We start from the raw sequence: 21,040 nt of genomic DNA, 5'->3' as shown, positions 1-21,040 counted from the left end.
AAATAATCTAGTTGACACAGATTTAGATACACTAACCTAAACTTTACTGAAACACATGGAGACAATGCAGTGTTTTACAGTAGCAATATTGTAATTATGCATTATGTAACAACTTACATTTTTAGAAATGCAATTGCAGGACTGTCTTTTAAAAGAAATAAAAAATAAAATAAAAAAATGAACACATACTGGTCTTTGCCAAAAAGGACATACTATAAAACTGTCATCCCGATTTAGTTCTAGTTTGCAATTATTTGAAAAATAACTTCTCTTGCCTAGCACTCCCACACAGGCCTTTGGCATTTTTACGAGTGGAGGATTACTGCTATTCTCTCGATATTAGTTCCTCTGAACTTGTAGTGAAAAGAGAGTGGAGAGCGCTTTAAGGGCAAGACAGGAATGCAGGGTAATTTAAATAGCAGGCTCTGTTACACAAGTATCAATATAACTGGCAAACTTACAGGATTGCATAGCAAATCTCTATGCAACACAATTTATTTTATGCCTTGTTGTTCACATAGCTGTTCTTTAGATCCTTGATGCAGGATTCGGCAGAGTCTACCCACATATCAATTGCTGCTACCATCCGTCTCATCTCTGCCATTGATCCTTTGATTTCCTCCTTGATCTCTACTAGCATCTGAATTAGGTTAATCTTCGTAGCAATTGCTTCCAGGTCTTCCTCCGGCTTGGGTGAATTTGTGCCTGTTAAGATTTCCAATTTCCTTGTTTTCGTCTTGAATAAACAAGGGTGCACTCACTCTCTAGGGCTGTCCAAACTGTCCCAGAACATATGGAAGAGAGCTCTCAAACACGAAAGGTTCCTCCTTTCACAACGTGTTCCAGGGGAACTCAATCTTCAGGTTAACAGCAAGTAAGGGCAAGCAAGACCCAATTGGGGGCATTCATACAATTATGCTAACAGGAATAATAAAGTGAAACCCCAGCGGTAGAATCCAGTCACATCAAGCTGTTGTAACTGCTAGCAGTGTTCAAGGCCCTGAAGGCCTTCCAGACACACCAGGGGAAAACCGTTCTAGTCCTCACGGACAGTACTACACCCATGTATTGCTTATAAAAACAAGAACTCCATCGTCTAGTGGGCATACTCAGTAGACTCCCCCCCCCCCCCCGCCCCCCCCACACATCCCCCTAACCGTAGAGCACGAGTGGCAGCTACAGGAGGACATATTACTCAACGTGTTTGCAGAATGGGGCTTTAGTGACTAGGACACTGGAAATGTATCTCTCGCTGTTTGCATCAGATTTAAGAGTTTGGCAAAGAAAAGGGTTATAGGAACAGAACAAGAAATCGCACAAATATTCTGATGCAGGGAAGTACTTTTGGTAACCCCCAATGCAAAGTTAGTTAACCCCTTCCTGGAAGGAGGGCAAAACACAATGTCGGAGGGAAGAAGAGTCTTTCAGGGAGCCAGGCTAGGCCAAAGTCAAATGGGCAAAAGTCTAGGTGAGGTTGAAGCACCGTTTTGCAGGTAAGTAAAAGTCTTGCACAATGTTTTAGAAGTCTGTGCAGAAAAGAATTCAAAGCAGGGCCACACGCTGTTTAGACTTGTGAAGTAAAGAAGCTATCTGCAACTCTACAGAGCAACCACAACAGGTCGCACCGACAGACAACAAGTGCAGTTACATAACAAGAGGTAAGTTCTCTTTGACTGTACAGTACCTTTAGGTTGAAGAAAAGGGGCAGCAGATGACTTCAGTTTTGTGCAGCTCTGCAGATCCTGGTGTTCCTGGGCCTCAGTTGTGGGGACAAGTGGGAGGACGTCTGGGGACGCCTGACCTGCAATGGGACGGTCACCGACCACAACTGGCAATCTTCAAACAAGTGGCACTTTGGTGTTTGAGCGCCTCACGTCTACCACAAATAGCAACACTGCGGTTCCTGGCTGTCGGGATGGACTTTCCTTGCATCTGGGGTCCAGCACTCTGTTGAGGTGGCTCAGGCTCGGTCAGTCCTGCTTCCTGGGAGTCCGGAGGATCTTCCTGGAGCTCTTGCCCAGCTTAATAGCAACGCACACAATCTGGTGTTCCTCTCCCTGGCTATTCGGTTCCACCAGCAACTGCAGTGGAATTTCAACCAGCTCTAAGAGGATGTCCAGGTGGCTTACTTTGGAGTTCATTGGTCCCCACCATCTCAAAGGGAGAAGTCGTCCTTGCAGGGACTTCTCTGTCGATACGAATTTGGAGTTTCAGCAGAGCAGCAGGGCTTCGCCGGGCAAACCAATGGTCCAGGAGTTGCAGCAGGCGTTCTTCCTCGGATTCCTTCGTCCAGTGGTAGACTCTGCCTTCCAAGCCAAAAAAGCCTGGCCTTATATGCAGGTTTCTCCCATTAATTCCAGCCTAGCTGTCACTTAACCAGCAGGGTGGCTGTCCTTGCCGGACAGCCAGCCGGCCAATCACTACAGAGTGCATTCCTGTCTCCTGGGAGACTAAGAACAGGGTGTTTGGGCACCCCCCCCCCCCCTCACTTCTTACCCCCACCAGACACCCTGAGCCAAAGGCGGGCTTCACTCGTGAATCCCGCCAAAGACAAAACAAACAAAGGGACCAATCCTGGTTTGGCGCAGAGTAAATTTCAAGAAGGAACTTTCCACCAAGAAATGAGTGAAAAAAGACCAGGGCCATTCTGACAAAAATGGCACCCTTGGGTGCTTTACTGCAGCTGTGAACATGGTAAATGCACACCACGGTAGTTAAAAGTAAATCACTGCCACCAGCCATTCACTGAGGAAAGGAAATGAGAAGTTAGACCAAGGGGATACTTAGTAACCCCTCCAGCACCCTATGGTAAAATAGTGTGTGTGCTGGGTCTATAAAGTTACAAGTGTAAGCAAAGTCGATTTCACTTCATTGCTCTTGGGAACAGTAGTTTATCCAAGAGAAGGTATTTAAGCCTTTGGGAAAACTGGAAGACTTCCCTGTGTCACTGCACTGAAGGTGCTGTGTGACACAATGTAAAAGATGATTCCGACTCACAACCAAAAAGAGTTCAAAATCAGATTAAAATACATGAAGGGCATTCCAAGATGGCGGCCGAGACGGGTGGACGTGCGTGAGCCTAGCTCCGTCCCCAAGCTTGGGCCGCGACAATAAAGAAATGAAATAAGCAGGCGCAGAGCCCTTCAAGACGAACCTTCCTTCATCGGACAGAGAAAAAGGGGGCGAAGAGGAGCTGGGACGAACAGATTGCGGGTGATCGAGGGGTGCCCCTTGGTCCTGACCCAGGACAGTCTTCCCGCCGGTGTAGGCTCGAGACGCCGCGCCGCCAGGCCGAGGAAGGCGCCTCCGGCGCGGGGCCAGTGAATACGCCGGAAACAGAGGAGCGAGTCCTGGAGGGGACGTCGGGACCTCCGCCGGAGTGCCCTCCTAAGTGAATCCAGGCCGTGGTCCCTGCCCCGTGGGGAAGCAGTGAGAGGGGAGCAGGCGGACACGGAAGCCGAGGGGAAAAGGAGGGGACCGGACGGGCGAGCGACCGCCAGGGAGAGGGAGGCGCCAGGCGGAAGGAACCACACCCCAGAGCACGCCGGCGGGGAGCGGACGGCAAGGCCCAGCACACCGCGGCGGATACAGACGGAACCCAGCGATCCAGGCGCGATAAGCAGGTATGAGGCGGGGCAGAGTGCCGGGGGCGAACGGGGAGGGCACCCTTGGCGGACCCAGCAACACGGCCCCAGCACGCAGATTAGGGGCCGAATCGGTGGTCCCACTAAAACAGGCCACACTGGGAAAGGACCAGGGCCACCACCACACAACGGTCCCTTGGGGGGCATTTTGGCACCCAAAGGAGTAGACCCCCAGGCACTCATAAGAGACTCGCAACTCCGAGAGCAACAGAGGCGGAACCCCACCCGCCCCCTGAGAAAAAGACCTCACACCGGTGAACTGTGGGACACAAGCCCAAGCGGGGGCGAAAACGACCCTACACAAGTATCAGAACCCGGGAGGCCCAACGGGAGAAAGACGCAGGGATAGCGCACTGGGCAAAGAAGCCACACACATGTCCAAAGCCAAGGCGAGGCAGGGGTCACAGGCTGCAGCGACAAACAAAAAAGGAGCCAAGCAGGTAGAAGATCTGACACACATTTGGGGAACGGAAAACGCTGGACAAAGACAAGAAAATAAACAGAACAGTAAAGAAGCAGACCTAATAGAGCGGAGCGAAGAACTAGACATGGCCACTCGGGAAGACATGAAAACATGGTTTAAAGAATTCCAAGACCAGGTCATTGCCCCAACTCAGTCACAATTCGATAAAATGAAAGGGGAACTGAAGCAGGCAGTACAGGAGCTAAAAAAAGACATTGAATCCCTAGAGGAGAGGACGCACAACCTGGAAAAGACTGTCCAGAACATGGACAAGGAGGCGACCCTACAAGCTGAGGCACAAGACCACCTCGCTCGTCTGGTGATGGAACTTGAATCACAATGCGAGGACTTGGAAAATAGATCGAGGAGATCAAACATTCGCATCAAAAATATGCCGGAAACGGTAGAGGATAAAGATCTCCGCTCAGCAGTGCCACAAGTATTTCATGATATTCTGGGGGACGTTCCCGGGGAAGACATTTGCATTGATAGAATACACAGGGTAGGCCCCCGGAGAACAGGGGAACCAGGATCCCGTCCCAGAGATGTCCTAGTGGCCATGACTAGCTACACTCAAAAGGAACAGATATTGAGAAAGGCCAAGACTCTGGATAAAATAAGAATGAATGGCAGAGAAATACTACTTTTCCAGGACCTGGCTCAATCCACGCTCAGAAAGAGAAGCGAAATTAGCCAATTGACCAAAATCCTATCAGAAAAAGAAATACGGTACAAATGGACATTCCCCTTTGGCCTTCTATTCTTATGGAAAGAAAGGCAACATCGGATCACAACATGCGAAGAGGGCCTCAGGATTATGGGATGTCAGGAACACAAATCAGATCCCACTAAAACAAGAGAACCCCCAAAACAATGGAGACAGCCAAGGGGATGGCAAACTGAGAAAAGGACAAAACTCAAATCACGCAATCCAGAATAAAATCAATGCAACAGGAACAGTAGCTCCTATGCAGACTAGGAGGGAGAACAAACATTGGCACGAACATCCTAGCAAGGGCCAGTGCCGAAAAGTAGGCGCGGCAGAGTCACGTGACACCAGTGGAATTCGCCCCACAAGCAGGGTTTAGGATCCCCTGGGAATAATTACCGTGAGACTATAGAGGGCATGGAGCAAAGGCACCACGCCGGAGCAACCATAGGACCCAGAGCCCTCCTCAGGGACAAAGTTGGGGGCGGGAGGGGGGGGAAGGGAGGAGGTAGGGGAGGGAGTTCAAGGCGAAGTTCGGGGGGGGGGGGGACTCGCCCTCCGATTTAAATGCACCACATGGCAACCCACAGGAAGGTCCCAATAAGAGAACCCAAGCTCACGTGAAAGAATGGGGCTGAAAATCCCAACGTTTAACATTCGCGGGCTGAACACACCGGTGAAGAGGAAGAAAACTGAACACTTCTTACAAAGGGAAAATTTCGACATAATATCACTCCAAGAAACCCACATTCAGAAAAAGAGGAAAAGTCTACTTCGGATAAAAGGCTACAAACAAATCATCCAATCCAACGGTGACGAGAAAAAAAAGGTCTACTCATAGCCTTCGCAAACCATCTCCAGGTCCAGATCAAGCAGACCTTAGCGGACAAAAACGGCCAATACGTATTTGTGAAGGCCCAAATAGACAACCGTAAACTAACAATTGCAACCCTATACGCCCCGAACACGGGCCAGGAAGGATTCATCAAAGCAACAATAAAGGCACTAGAAAATTATGCGGAGGGAGAGGTAATCCTAACAGGAGACTTCAATTTAGCGTGGAATCTAACAGAAGATCGTTCGAATCCCAAAACCTCCCAACAAGGGGCTCCGTCGCACGCACTCGGACTATGCAGAATCTGGCATTAGAAGACGTGTGGAGAAGACTCAGAGGATCTACTAAAGGTTATACGTATCACTCACTTGTACACGATACAAGTTCTAGGATCGACTACATATGGGCCACAGCAGGCCTTGTCGGAGAAATACAGGACATAGAAAAAGGCACAATCTCGCTATCAGATCATGCCCCACTAAGGATTACACTTCCTAAACCGCGAAAACAATCAGGCCTATGGCGTTGGACTTTCCCTAGAGAAATGATTCAAGATATAGCGACAAAAGAAATGATGAAAGAGAAAATTGAGGAATACTTTGAGAATAACGTCACCCCGGACGTCTCCCCGAGCACCACGTGCTATGGCGGTGATAAGGGGACATCTAATAGCGTTAAAAGCGCAAAAAGATAAACTTTTACACACATGGGAAGATGAGTTGGAGGCCATACTGGAAGAATTAAGGGAAGAAATGATCAAGAACACCTCAAGGAAAACGAAGAGAGCTTACCGTCACATCCAGAGCCAGATAGAACTGATAAGGACAAAGAGAGCTGACACGCAACTACTTTACACCAAACACTGGTACGCGATGAAATCGAATAAAGCAGACCAGCTACTAGCACGACAACTCAAAGGCAAACGGCAAGAACAAATAGTGAAAAATCTGACGGACAGGGAGTTAAGAGAAAACAAACAAAGGATATAAAAGAGGTTTTCCGAGAATTGTACCAGAATCTATACACGTCACAGCGAAGAGGCACAGGCGGCATTATTGTCGGGGATAACATTACCCACAGTGGCTCCGGCAGAAAATGAAGCTCTCGATCAACCAATCACAACAGAGGAGGTGCTGAAGGCAATAAGAGACCTTCCTAAGAAGAAAGCTCCAGGGCCGGACGGCTTTATCACAGCATTTTACAAAACATACGCGGAAACTTTATTGCCCTATCTAACTACGCTATTTAACACCTTCAAGTCAACACGCAATATAGCAACTTCCATGAATGACGCCAAGATTCTAGTCTTCCATAAGAAAGGGAAAGATCCCGAAAGTCCTGGCTCATATCAACCAATCGCCTTAATCAATGTCAACGCCAAACTCTATACAAAAGTCCTAGCAAACAGGCTTGCACCCCTGCTCCCCAAATGAATTCACCAAGAACAATCAGGCTTCATCCCCAACAGAAAGACCCACGACAACATAAGACGAATAATCCACCTCATAGAAAAGACCGGAATCATGGAAATCCCATCGGCAATAATAGCACTGGATGCTGAAAAAGCATTCGACCGGGTAGAGTGGTCGATGCTAATCGCTATTCTATGGAAAATGGGCATGGGGGGAGGATTTTATCGGCATGATTTGTGCAAATTACAACTCACTGGGGGCCAGGATTGCAGTCAACGGCGATCTATCGGACCCAGTCATAATAGGCAGGGGAACAAAACGGGGATGCCCCCTATCGCCCCTACTCTATGCAATCTTCTTGGAACCCCTACTAGCGAAGATCAGAGCGGCCCCAGACATCAAGGGCATAGAAATGGGAGGGCACACACACAAAACGTCGGCATACGCAGACGACATGTTGCTGACCATAACAGATCCAAGCAACACACTTCCCCTCCTTATCCAGCAGATAGACGACTATGGAGCGATATCAGGACTGAGAATAAACGAGCAGAAATCGTCGGTAATGGCCCTGGCGGGAGACAGAGGGAATATACAAGACAGCTAAAGACTTAAAAGTACTAAAGGCCGAAGGAGGAGTGAAATACCTGGGAGTAATCCTGACCCCCAAGATAAAAGACCTCTTCAACGGAAACTACCCGAAACGTATAGAAAACGTAAGAACCGACCTAAACAGATGGAACCCTCTATCAATATCATGGTGGGGCAGAATAACGGTCATCAATATGACGTTATTGCCCAGGCTCCTGTACTACTTCCAAGCTCTCCCCATCCAATTCCCGGCAACATTCTTCAAGACCCTCTAAAATCATTACAAAATACATTTGGCAAAACAAAACACAGAGAATGTCCCAACAGGTGCTTACTGCACTTAAATCAGAAGGAGGAATGGCGCTCCCCCACTTCAAAAAAATACTACGAGGCGGCACAACTGTGGGTCCTACATGAATGGATCACAGACAACTCTGAAAAATGGCGGGAGGCGCAGGACAGAGCCGTCGCAAGATCAAACCTGCGCCACCTTCTATGGAGGAGACCCGAGCACAGACATAACATCAAATTTAGCAAAGTTATGACCACCACCATGGAAATATGGAACATAGCAACCAAGAAGGAGACCCTAACTAAGGATCCCGCCCCCTTCATGCCACTGTTCGACAATCCAGACTCTCCAGACTCCCCACCCCCACCCCCCCCCCCCCCCCAAACTGGTGAAAGAGTCCTTCAGGAAATGGCGCGAGGCTGACTGCACAAAGGTGGGTGATATGATAGAAGGCCAACAGATCAGAACCTTTTCAGATTGCCAGGAGCTGTTGGACCTCACGGAAAGGGATGGATATCGGTACGAGCAGCTCCACCACTGGCTCTCAACACCAAGAATAACAATAGCATGGACAAGGGACCTCGCCCCATATGAAACATATATGCTGACCCAAACGGGGGGGGGGGGGGGAATTTGTCTCTACAAATTTATAAACGGCCAAGAAGAAAACATCACGTGGCAGTACATGAAAAAGTGGGAAGTAACCCTAGAGAAACAAATTGATCGGAACTAATGGACATACCTCTGGCTAATAATCCCAAAATGGACACGTGCAGTTCAAACGAGGGAAGGCTGGACGAAAGTGATGGTCCCATGGCACTACACGCCAGAGAAGTCACAAAATGTTCTCAACAACCCAAGGGAAATGCTGGAGGGGATGTGATTCCTTGGGAACCTGGAGACACATCTGGTGGAAAATCTTCGAGGGCGCGGCCAACTCAGGAGAGGAGATATGGATGTGCGGTATGTGGGCCCCCCATGATAAGTCCTTTACGAAAACTCAAAAACTGAACTTTAGGGGATTCCTAATAGCAGCATGGCTAGTCATTGCGCAAAAATGGAACAGAAGACCCCCCCCCTCTAACTACACAAGAATGGCTCAGGAGGATCTGGAACTATGGAGAGGAACACCTATAACCGTCAAGTAGACAGAAGTTCACCACAGATTGGGGAGACGCCATAGACTTCCTGCAAAGCGATTATATACTGCAATGGTGCCCACACAACATCCGCAGTCTTGATATGTTTACAGCTTAAAATGAACACTTCCAAGAGTTCTGGAAGAGCAGGGGCAGACCTGTTTGGAGGAGACCTTCATATGAATTTAGCTTATGGTGACCTGCACTATTTTTTTTACAAAAAGCACTGATAGAATTGTCTCTTGTCACCATGGCTTGAGTGGATTTCTCTTGGGTCAAATAGGTAAACTAAGTAACTTGACTTCCATGTCTAATGTGATAATTAAGAATTTGCATCAACTGATTATATTGGCTAAGCAATCAATTTCTGGGGCTATGGTGTTTTTATATTTTATGAAGTAACTGAGAATTCTCATAAATGTGCTAATTCCCTTCACCTTAGAGACCCCGGGCAACGTTGCTGGATTTTGAGGACTTGATTTTTTTTTTTTTTTTTTTTAACCTGGGGGGAGTGTGAGCCTCTTTTCCCCACACTCTCGTATGTGTTCTTTGATTATGGAGTTTTAGACCACTCCATAGGCATCATCTTTTCATGTGTCACACAGCACCCTCAGTGCAGTGACACCGGGAAGCCTTTTAGGCTCTCCCAATGTTTAAACACCTTCTCTGGGATAAACTGTTTCCCAGAGAATTTAAGGTTACATTGACTTTACTAGTCTTTTTAAATTCCTAGACCCAGCACACACTATCTTCCAATAGAGTGCTGGAGGGGTTACCTAGTATCCGCTATGTCTAGAAACTCCTGTAGCAGTCAAATGCTATAGAAATGGCTGGTGGCAGTGGTTTTACAACGAACTGCCATGATTTTTCCCGACCGTGAACACAGGTAGCTAAAAATCACGGGAGCAGTGTTTTTCAAGATGGCGTCCGAGCCCCCTATGTTTAAATAGGTCCCGGTCTTTTTTCGCCATTTCATTTTGGAAAGGTCCTTCTAGAGTTTCTCTGCGTGCCAAACCAGGTTTGGTCCCTTTGTTCCTACGCCTTTGGTGGGCTTCAGGACTGAAGCCCGCCTCTGGCGTTGGAGTGTCTGGGGTGGGCAGGAAGTGAGGGAGGTGCCCGAAACTCCCAGTGCTTAGTCTCCTAGGAGACCCAAATGCACTCTGGCGTGATTGGCTGGCTGACTGTCCGGCAAGGACAGCCACCCTGCTGGGTGAGTGGCGGCTAGGCTGGAATGAAGGGAGAAAACTGGATAAAAGGTGAGTCTCTTGGCTTGGAAGGCAAAGTCTACCACTGAAACGAAAGAACCGAAGACTAGCTGGAAGAGGATGGCTGCTCCAACTCTTAGACGGTTGGTTTGCCCGGTGAAGCCCTGCTGCAGGTCCGAATCGCCAAGTTCATCTCGACGGAGAAGCCCTTCAAGGACGACTTCTTCCTTTAAGTTGGTGTGACCAATCAACTCGTAAGCCACCTGGACACCATTCTCAGAGCTGGTTGTAGTTTCCTCCGAGTGCTGCAGGAAACTGAATAGCCAGGGAGAGAACACCAGTTTTGTGTGCTTGACGACAGCTACCGGAATCGAAGATTTGCCAGCTTTGTGACCAGTCCCTGTGCAGTGCAGGAGTCCCTTGACGTCCTCCCTCTTGTCCCCACGACTGAGGCTCAGGAACAGCGAGTTCTGCAGGAACTGCCGGGAACAGAAGTCCTCAGCTGCATCTTTTTCTTCAAAATAAGGTACTGTGAAAACCCGACAGAACTTACCTCTCACTGCGAAGGTGCGTGAAACTTTGGCAACTTGCAGGCCTAGTCAGCTTGTGACCCGACATATGAATCTTCTATGAACTACTTCTGAGAACCGTGGCAAAGACTTTTCCGTTTAACTACCAGCACCGTTTTTACTTACACAAGACTGTAGCCCATTGACTTGGCCTACCTATTGCATTGGAACAACTCCTCTGGTGAGCTCAAACTGTTTGCACTGTTTAAGAATAATTCTAATATTCGTTTTATTAAATTATGCCTTTTTGCTCCTACTTCAAATGCTCTGAATGCCATTTTGCTCCTCATTCAAGTAGTTTAAATGCCTCAAACGGATAGTGTGAAGTATTGTAGTACATTTTTGTGTGATATTGATGGCCTCCTTTTTAGTGAATGTTTTCTGACTGTGTAATAAATTAATAAGTTTGTTTTACCAAGAAACCTTGAGTATAAGAGTCAATTTGAATACTTGTGATTGTAGACCTCTGTGTGACCTCATTACAAGCTCACATTCCCTCTTGAGATGAGCCTGGCTGCTCAGCTCGCTACCAAAAACTGTGTGGTACAGACTTATACCAAAGGTTGGTTTTGCTTACACCTGTAGTCATAGTTGTGTAGTGGTCCCAGAGGGTACTGCATGCAAACTTTGCCTAACAGTAACCCCAATATTGTTTGTATAGAATCATCCTTTCCAAGTCTGTAACGAATGATACTCAATTAAGACTTCATTGTTACCTGAATCCTTATGTTTTCTTTATGGGGAACCGCCTATTGCTTCCAAAGGCAGGATCAGCAGTGGGAGTTGGGGAGGGCGTCTGCATGTTGGAGCTGATAGGATAGCTCTGAAATGTTACTGCTACTATACTTGTTAAACACGCAGGATTTAGGTTTAATTCCTGATACAGGGCTCAACTTTTTAGAAGTTGATAACATCTCCCACCTTAATGTTACTCAATGTAATATCTATCATTTGTAGTGCTACAAACAGCATATCTCTGGTATTCGTGGTACTTTAAAAACTAAAAATGTTGTACTTTTTTATTTAGTATGAAGCAGTTTCATGCAGTACGGATGCTACTCGTATGCCTAATGACTGGTGAATTGGTATCAGTCCTTCCTGTGCCACAAAACGATTATCCTCACAAAGCATAATACGAGCAATCTTTTTTTAATTCATTGCTCCTCCCCGTTCTTAAACTTTTTTTTAACCCGAATCCTGAGATTTCATTTGTGGCCCCGGCTCCAACTTAGAAGCTAGCTATGCGTGTAGAGGCGAGCCAGTCTTGAACATAGATAGAACAGATGGCATAGGTGTAAACAAATGAAATAAAAAACAAAAAAGGTTTTAAAAATAACATTGGATATTTCCAGTGTTAACATTTAACTACTACAGTGTGGATTTCTGCATGCAAGGGTGTATGTTTCTGTTGAAAAGGCCAATTGGACGCTTTGGTTCTGATGATTGAACACTTTCAGATGTCATTTGTTCCGTCATTATCTCTAGTTTTGTATTTTTCTTTGTTTTGTTTAGAAAGTTTAGTTAATGAAAAAAGTACTATATGCATGACCTGTATGTGTTTTTAAACTACACTTTTTACCAAGCCATTGTTTAGTGGAAAACAGTCTACTGGTCAGTAATTTTATTTGCAACTACTTTTCTGATTAAAAACATGTGATCGCGTTTTTCTAGCATTAACAAAAGACTATGTGAAAACAGTAGCAGAAGTTAAGTTGTTTTTAATTTTCCTTTTCCTTTCCTCTTTAGGTCAAGGTTTTGGAATGCCTGGAGCTGGCTATGGTGTGCCTCCTGGTGGAGCAGGCTTTGGAGCACCAGCTGGTTATGGTGCACCTGCTGGGGGGCCTGGTTATGGTGCACCTGCTGGGGGGCCTGGTTATGGTGTGCCTACTGGTGCACCTGGCTATGGAGGATACCCTCAGCCGCAAGTCCAGAGCTATGGAGGAGGTGGGCCAGCCCCAGCTCCAGGTGTGTAGTGGTGCCTACATCAGTTAAATGTGTACAGTTACCACATAAATTTACAGATCCTTGGTTTTAAACATGTGTTGTATGTCCAGGGATGCACATTTCAAATGGCAAGCTACAATCCAGGTGTGAAAAGCATTCATCCCGTGTTCCCCACATGCACCTAGCCATGTAACCATTTGTTACACACCACGACATTCATCACCCGCCATTGTCTAGTGGAGAGTACACATTGAGATCTTGTACGTCTGTATAATTTGTCACTTTATATGTGACCATACAATCACTTGTGTTTTAAGATGTGCTTTTATGCCCATTATCTGGATGGATGTTTGCAAAGGTTCGATTATCAGAGAACTGTACATTTCCCAGTATTGTGAATGCTGCCCATTCTTAGTATAAGGTGATGTGAATATTTGCCACTATAAACATTGTTTGAATTTGTTTTACTTCTGTAATGCCGATTATTCTATTTGAAATCTATGGGGAATTTTTGCCAATCTAAGTACATGTTCATGTTTTGTTTAGAACATATTAATCAAGTAGTGTGCATCTTTCAAATGTATTATTAAGAGAACACTTTCCATACAAGAGCTGCTGAGTCCTGTGTCCTAATTATTCACTGGCTAAACACGATGGTGATAACGTCTTCTCATATAAACAAAGTGCTGAACATTTCATTAATGGAATCCACCTTGACGTAGCTACACAGAAGTCATTGTTGGTCATTGAATTGCTGCTAATGCCAATCTCTGGATTACTTTATGTAGAACTTGTTTTAAGGAGCAATAACTAATAGACTTATGCAACATAATGTATGTGTAATAAACTATTTCTGGGATGTTATTACATGGGTCCTTGTCAAACTGTTTTAAAGATGGTCACTGGCAATTTTGATTAAATTGTCAGTGAGATGTAAATTCTAAAAGCTGTGAACGTTTGGGAGAGGGCCTGTACTGGTTGTTCCGTGATTTCCTGAGAAGGGTTTGGCTTCCCCTACATGACAACTAAATGTGCCTGCAGTACTTAACCGCAGTGGATCCTAGTTAGGTTTAGGGGTGTACTGAAAAGCATTTTTAGTATTCGGCTGGATACTGAATAGTCACGTATTCAGCCAGAGCAGAATAGTTTGTTTTTAATAAATCATGCTCCAAACCTGAAAACCCGTTTCAAATGAAAGCACTATTTTAAATGTTTCCATGTTAAATGTATTTCTCCGTGTTATTCAACATATCCTCATTTAAAGCACACAAGCAAGAAAAGAACAGATCCCCAAAAAAGCAGGGATTGTATGTATGGAGGATGTGTTGCATATGCAAAATCAGTGCTTATCAAAGATGCGAGTTTCACAAATGCAAAAGGTTACAATGATCAAACGGGATATTGCTATTTTAACTGCCATTGCAAATCCCTTTCATTGCAATCTCTTGCAAGTTGGAAGGTAGCCTAGGTGGAAAGTGAGATTCAAACCTTGCTTGCAGCTGAAATAGATGTAGAAATGGTTGTTAGCTTTGCAAGACACAAGTCGAGGGTAATGGACTCCGTCTATCAACCCTTCACCATAGGCCATATGAGGGAGAGGACTTTGCTACAGATGCTGCAAAGGTTGGTGCAGGGTTAATCTCGGGTAGGGAAGCCTGAAATGTGACAAGTGTCAAAACCCAATAAGCTCTAAAAAAAAAAATACCCTTACCTATTGGGCAGTCACTCAATTCCACCAAATCTAAAACAGCACCCACTTGCCCACCACACTAGAGAATACAAGGCTCTATGGCTTTTTCTACTTCTCACTCTTCATCCCGCAACCCCACACCAGCAGCAAATGTTCTTTCTCTGACTACACACAAAACAGCCCTCTTCTCACATCCTTCCTATTGGGGATGGGGAAAGTAGGTTTTAATGTTAATCGAGTGAATAAGCCAGTCCTCCTAAGAGACCAATATGGGTGGGGAAAGGTCAGCCATATCGTGCACAGCCTGGCATGTAACTGACTCGTCCCAGCCCTATTGACCTAGAAGTGGCATCCCACCTTTTGGAAAGTCTTTCAGGTTCCAAACCTTTGAACTTACCTGTACCTAAACCTTAATTTGCTTCTGTATGTTGATATGTCATGTACTCATTTACTGTTGCCCTTATTACCTTGTATGTATCTAGCGTGTTTCTAAGCTGTCTTGTAATGGGCCCAGATACCCCACGGTGTAGGGCGCTTTATAAATCAATAAAACAAGCAAATATCCTCCTCACCTACCAATTTCACCAGCAACTCATAGCTCAGACTTTGTCCTGTGCTGTAGCCTAAGACTTTTCTATATATTCTCTGTATTACCTCCAGTAATACTGCGAACTGGAATTCCTGTTACCCCCATGTAGAAAGCATGCAGTAACTTGAAGCATCTGTATTTGGTCATTCTGACCCTTCCGTTAGTCCCCATTTCGGAGACACATAGGAGTCCATTGGGATAAGATAATATTGTAATACAGTAATATTGCATGCAAAAATAATTTTGGTAATTTTCAGTACAAACTCAATTGAGTGGTATGGAAAAAGTGGTATTACTGTCGTTGCTGACACTATTTCTACCGCCGCACTGTCATGCTCTCAGGAAGCCCTTGATGTTCCTATGGGGGGCTTCTTAGGAAGGGGCATGTCACAGTGCAACTGGCTACATCATCTACTTGTCATCACTACCTGCCTGAATTCTTTGTTTCCTCATAGGAACAAAAAGGACTTTCATTATATCCTCATCACGCCTTCTCTCTAATACGCAAACACATGTACCTTAGTCTGTTATTTTATCAGGAATGCTGTCGGACAAGGTTTCATTTGATTCTCTTTTGCAATCTGCACGCCAATTTTCCTTGAGAGGTTTCATTGCATTTAAATGAGGACAGTGTTCAACAGGAGCCGAAAAGCAAGAAATGATTTGTCCAGATCCACCTAGCTTTTTTTCAGCCGGAATTTGCCCAAATACTTTGACAGAAAGGCTTGGTGGCTACCAGGTAGAAGGGTTGGTCCCTCACTTACAAATGTTAGGATTCGTCAAAAATCAGGGAATCACATATTAATGTGAGAGAACTAAATGGAACTAATTTGTAGTCCACCCTTGGACATTAGTGGAATACCCCGGTTTTTAATGAATATTACACATTCCTGTTGTCCACATAATTAAGTTCATTGTTACCCACTTTACCAGAATAGACATCGGGAATTTTGGCATTATGCTAAGGATTCCCGTTGAGAGTATTGCACTATGCAATTAAAAGGATGGCAGTCAAAACCTAATACTGTTTGTTTTATAGAGTAGCGAGAACTAGGTAATATGGGTGATGAATTTACTGTGAACATTATTTTGTACATGATGCATTGCTATGAAACTTAACATACGTAGAACCTCCTTCTGGCGCTATTGCACAAATACCAGCAATATGCACCTGTTTATTGCATTGTACAATGTGTGGCAACAGATCGAAAAACATCTGGGTCCTTTACTCTGATCTGAAATGTCTGATCATGGTGTGTTAAAAGATTTCCGATGCTGTATGTGCTGGATAAGCATGCTATTTTTTAAAGCACCCTTATTTGATGGAACCCTATATCTATGGCAGTGGTCTTCAAACTTTTTTGGCCAGGGCCCCCCTGAGCAAAATTTGGGCAGGTCGGGACCCCCCAGAAATGCCAAATGGACAGTATATATTGCGCGCCGTCACCTGCTCCCATCAAAGTCGCTGGGCTCCCTCATCCCACTCCTACCCAGTCGCTGGTCTCTCCCCACCCCATCACACACCCAGGGCTCTCCCCACTCTGCTCCCATCACTATCCCATGGTTCCCGCCCATTGTGCTCCCACCATAGTCCCTCGGTTCCCCCATCCCGTTCCCAACACAGTCTGAGGGCCAGTGGCGGCTGGTGAATCTTTTTTAAGTGGAGGGGCATTAAGGGGAGGTTCGGGGGGGTTTCCCCCTGTGAATTTTTTTTTAAATAGGTTAAAATGTTGCATTGTAGAGCATACTTTTAACAAAAAATGGGTAAATAGCCAAACCGTTTGCAATTGTTGCTGGGAGTCCAGGGGGCAGGCATTGATATTTTATTTCTATCGCGCTCGTACACAAGTGTTTCAGAGCGTGACAAGGCAAGGGAGGGGAACAGAGGAGAATAAAACAGCGATCTTACTAGGCCCAGTGACATTGAGAACGCGCAAGTGTGAGGGGTAAAGTGCATGGAAGGGGGGAGAAGTGGAAAGTGCGAAGCAGAGGAGAAACAGATAAATAACAATAAATAAATAATAAAGGCAACAAACAGTGGTAGTGCAGCCAGCAATTTGCAAGTGCTACGTTTAAGGCAGCAGACAGGGTAGGTCTGATAAGTGCAGGAAGAAAGATGGTTCTCCTCAAGTTTTAGAGTGGCAGGGCGCTGTTCCAGAGGGAGGCCCCAGCCGAAGACGGAGATCTACCCCCAGCTCGTTTCTTTGATAAACGACTGACCCTGAGGGAGTTGGAGGTAGAGGAGTGAAGAGCTCGAGAGGGGAGGTATTTGCGGAGGAATAGCTGAAGGTATTTTGGACCGAGGCCCCAGAAAGCCTTGTGGACAAGGCAGAGGGTTTTGAGTGATAGATGTCCGGTAAAAAGATACCATCCCTGTCCCCTGGGCCCCACTGGTCCTAACACAATGAACATGATTATGTGTATATGCAAGGCGCTGCACATTCATACAGCAATCACTCTATCATTCACATGAGCATCCATCACCATACACTCACTCATAACGCATCCATACACATGTTTAAATAAAAACAATGAACATAAACGTACCTTCTGCATTGGCCTGTGTGTGGGTGCTGCTCCAGCTGCTCTGTCCGTATGTGCGAGGAGGCGCAGGAGCTCCCCCTCGGACATACAGACATGCAGTGCCCCAGCCAGCATTTCCAATGAGCTATGCAATGCTGGCGAAGCAAAACGCCCCAGCACTTGCATGGCTCAGTGAGCATGTGCGGCTGGGGAACTAAACTGAACTGTCAAAGGGAAACAGTGTTTCCCTTTGACAGTTCAGCCAGCCCAGGAGCACTCCATTAGCTGGATAAAGCAGCTGAGGGAGTGCTCACTGTTTCACTGGGCTGGCTCCTTAGCTCCTCCATAATGGGTGAGGGGCCATTATGCAGTTAGTAATGTTGACCATTGTTGCTGAATATATCACAATTTACTTACATTTTAACACAAAGCACCCCTTTGGGTACTATTGAAACAGTGGGCTTCATAACTACTCTGGCGGTAGCTGTGCCGGTAAAACCGGCACGGCTGCCACTGGAGTTGCATCCGGGTCTGGCACCCGCGAATGGGCAATTACTAGGTCATGCCGAGTTAGGCGGACATGATAATTGCCCTTTCGAAGGTGCCGGTAGATCCCCATTCCCATTTGAGCCCCATATGGCTCAAATGGGAAGGGGGAGCTCGGATGCACCGGCACCGTTAATAACGGTGCTGGTGCATCCGACGAGCTGAGGTCAGACCTGGCGGGGGCTGTCAAGCACCCACGAGCACAACTCTTACTATGGCGGAACGGTAGCAACGGTGCCGGTAGCTTACCAGCACCGTTGTTACTGGTTGGCCATAGTAGTAATGAGGCCCAGTCTGTGACTAAAGGAATGAATATCCATTTACAACTGTGGGCCACTTTTTCATTGTTGCCTGAGACAGTTTCATGCTTCAGCCCGCCCATGTGGGCCACCCCTGCCCATTTCTTCCAATCTAAAAAAAAAAAAAAAAAAAATCTTTTTTCATGCTGAGCTCTCAGGGCCCCCCTGGGATGCACCCGCGGACCCCTAGGGGGTCGCGACCCACAGTTTGAATACCACTGATCTATGGCATCTTTTGGTTAGGATAGCTGTGGGTGAGAGATGTAATGTCCGTATTTACGGTACTGACTTGGGAAACATAACGGTTAAAGATCTGTTATAATGAAGCCCTAATATTTTATCTTATTCTCATTTTAAAGAAATTATGTCTGATGTTTTAATATATATAGATTCACATATATCTGTTAGGTTGATATTCCATATGTTATATGGTATATTGTATGATTTGATTTCTTATTTTATGACTTGCTCTTTATTTTTGTTAATGTTTGTAATTCATATTATGTGTAAAGTTTTGAATTCATTTTCAAATCTATATCACATTAAAGTTAAATTAAATTGCTATGAAACATACAAATTGACTCATATTTGTAAAACGATGGGAATGTGTGAGAAACTTATGACCAATCTGTATAGAACGTACACCGGCAGTTATTTTGCAGCCATTTTGCAATGGGCCCAAGAAATTATGGTAGGCCTCTCTCTGACTATGAACGACCTGAATCAAAGAGTATATATGTATGCCGTGGCCAGGGGGGGGGGGGGGGGGGAACTATGAGATCAAGCTACAAGAAGTAGTGAAACGCATCGTCCCGTTGTTGGCCTCCATTGTTTTGATGCCGGGCTAGGGTTGTAAACCCTGATTTTAAACATTTTGTTTAACCGTGAATGAAATTTTTGTGGAATAAAGGATACGTTTTTATTTGATAACGGATGATTCACAACCCTTTCTTCTCAAGGTTAAACCCTGTATTGACACCCGTTGCACTCACGCTGTGCAGTGTGGCTCACTTTTTCGGCAAGAGGGCTCTCTTGGTGGAACGTAGTTTGTGTGTGTGTGTGTGTGTGTGTGTGTGTATATATATATATATATATATATCTGATGCTTGTTAATCCGCTTAGAAACACATGCTGTGCATATGGTCCAACATCCATTGGTAACCGCAAAGTATTGCATCTTGTCTTTCGGGGACCGAAAGGGGACGTTGGCATAGGCGTGTCTGGAACACTATCCCTATCGTGACGTGTAGTGTACCCAAAATCCCTCGCGCGCCAAGGTCCCTCAGATTTTTTCCGCCCGGATAACTGGTCTCCCTTTAGTGGAGCTCTTCATAAGAGACATTGTTTATCTATTTTGTCGGTTCCCCTTAAGTCACTTTGATTCAAGCAACTTCGGCGAAGACTGCAATAAGTTTCGACGGCGGTGGATTTCGGCGCCTAAGATCCAGCGGCTGAGCCATCCACGTGGCCGAGCCCTCTGGCAGGCCTAGACCGTAGGGAGAGTGGGGTCGGGGGGGGGGGGCCATATCTTTCGTTATGTCTCTCCTCCTCTTTGCCCTCTAGGGCTGGTCATCTTTGTCTATAACTTTCACTATGGAAAGGACACCATGTAGGTCCTGCCCGAAGTGTACGGTCAGGTACCCGTGGGAAGACTAGCACAGAATGTTTAATTCTGGTCTACCTATAGATCACAATGTGAAGCGGTGTGCAGCCTGTATGCTCCTTCGGCCTAAGACCCTTAAAGCGGTGGGGCGCGTACGATATGTCGTGGGCTGAACCCTCTTACCCCCCTCAACCAGCCGAAAGTGACATGGGCACTGATGACCAGACATTCATGTCGGATGTCGTCGACCTTGAGGCGGACGCTTCTAGGTCTGCCACGCCCGTCCCCGACCGCTCTAGGCCTGACTTGAGTCTCGCTTCGGGGACAACACCCGGCAACAAGGGCGTACAGAATCCACACACTAAGCACACAACCCCATTCACCGATTTCGACTGTTCCATCGGAAAAGTTGAAGGCACCAACAGGACCGCCGAAATCCTCTGATCTGGTAGATCAGCAGCCTTCCCCGCATCCGCAGCATCGTCTTGCGACTGGGCAATCCAAAAATAAGGGTGCTACCTCTAAATCATGTTTACACGCCGAAGCGTGATCATCCGGCGGCTCCTAAGGCCCCGGTAGGCCCAAAACCTACTCCTAGTCCTAGCCTTTTCCATAGGTGAAAAGTCTATTGCTAGGCCCTCTGACGCCACGGTAGGCTGTAAATCTACTGCTTAACCATTGAGTCACGCCGATTCAGCGGAGATTGAGGACAGTATTGCAAGAATTACTTTGGCGGTTGGGCTGACTCCTAAGACACTGTAGAAACGCATGGAGTGTGCTGCGGACGTGTCTAAAGACCCGCCATGGCGCCCCAGTACTCGCAAAACCTACAAGGACTGTCAGGAGCCTCTGTCCAACACTCTTGGGGACAAATTTCGACGCCAACGAGAGGAAAATGTCGTTTTCCACCTTTTGCCCCTTCTGGTTCATCTAAGAAGGCATTCTCGCGTTCAGAGCATCCTTCCCCTAAGAGATCTCGTGAAGACC

The 21,040-nt window shown here is 46.2% G+C and overlaps 1 protein-coding gene across 2 annotated transcripts in view; it reads left to right on the top strand.

Moving 5' to 3' along the window:
• The window catches only part of ANXA7 (annexin A7), an 835,753-nt gene that overhangs the window by 102,470 nt on the left and 712,243 nt on the right, over positions 1-21,040 (top strand). For both annotated transcript variants that reach the window (XR_011268601.1, XM_069610574.1), the window contains exon 4: positions 12,606-12,824. Coding sequence is in view for 1 of the 2 variants with exons in the window: in XM_069610574.1 (XP_069466675.1) it covers positions 12,606-12,824 (219 nt within the window). In the remaining variant the exon portion in view is untranslated. The remainder of the gene's footprint in view (positions 1-12,605; positions 12,825-21,040) is intronic.

This window comes from Ambystoma mexicanum, chromosome 8 (assembly GCF_040938575.1).
Source record: "Ambystoma mexicanum isolate Mex_15411 chromosome 8, UKY_AmexF1_1, whole genome shotgun sequence".
NCBI lineage: Eukaryota > Metazoa > Chordata > Amphibia > Caudata > Ambystomatidae > Ambystoma > Ambystoma mexicanum.
The sequence above is the reverse complement of the archived record's forward strand: the minus strand, read 5'-3'. Positions and strand labels throughout refer to the sequence as shown.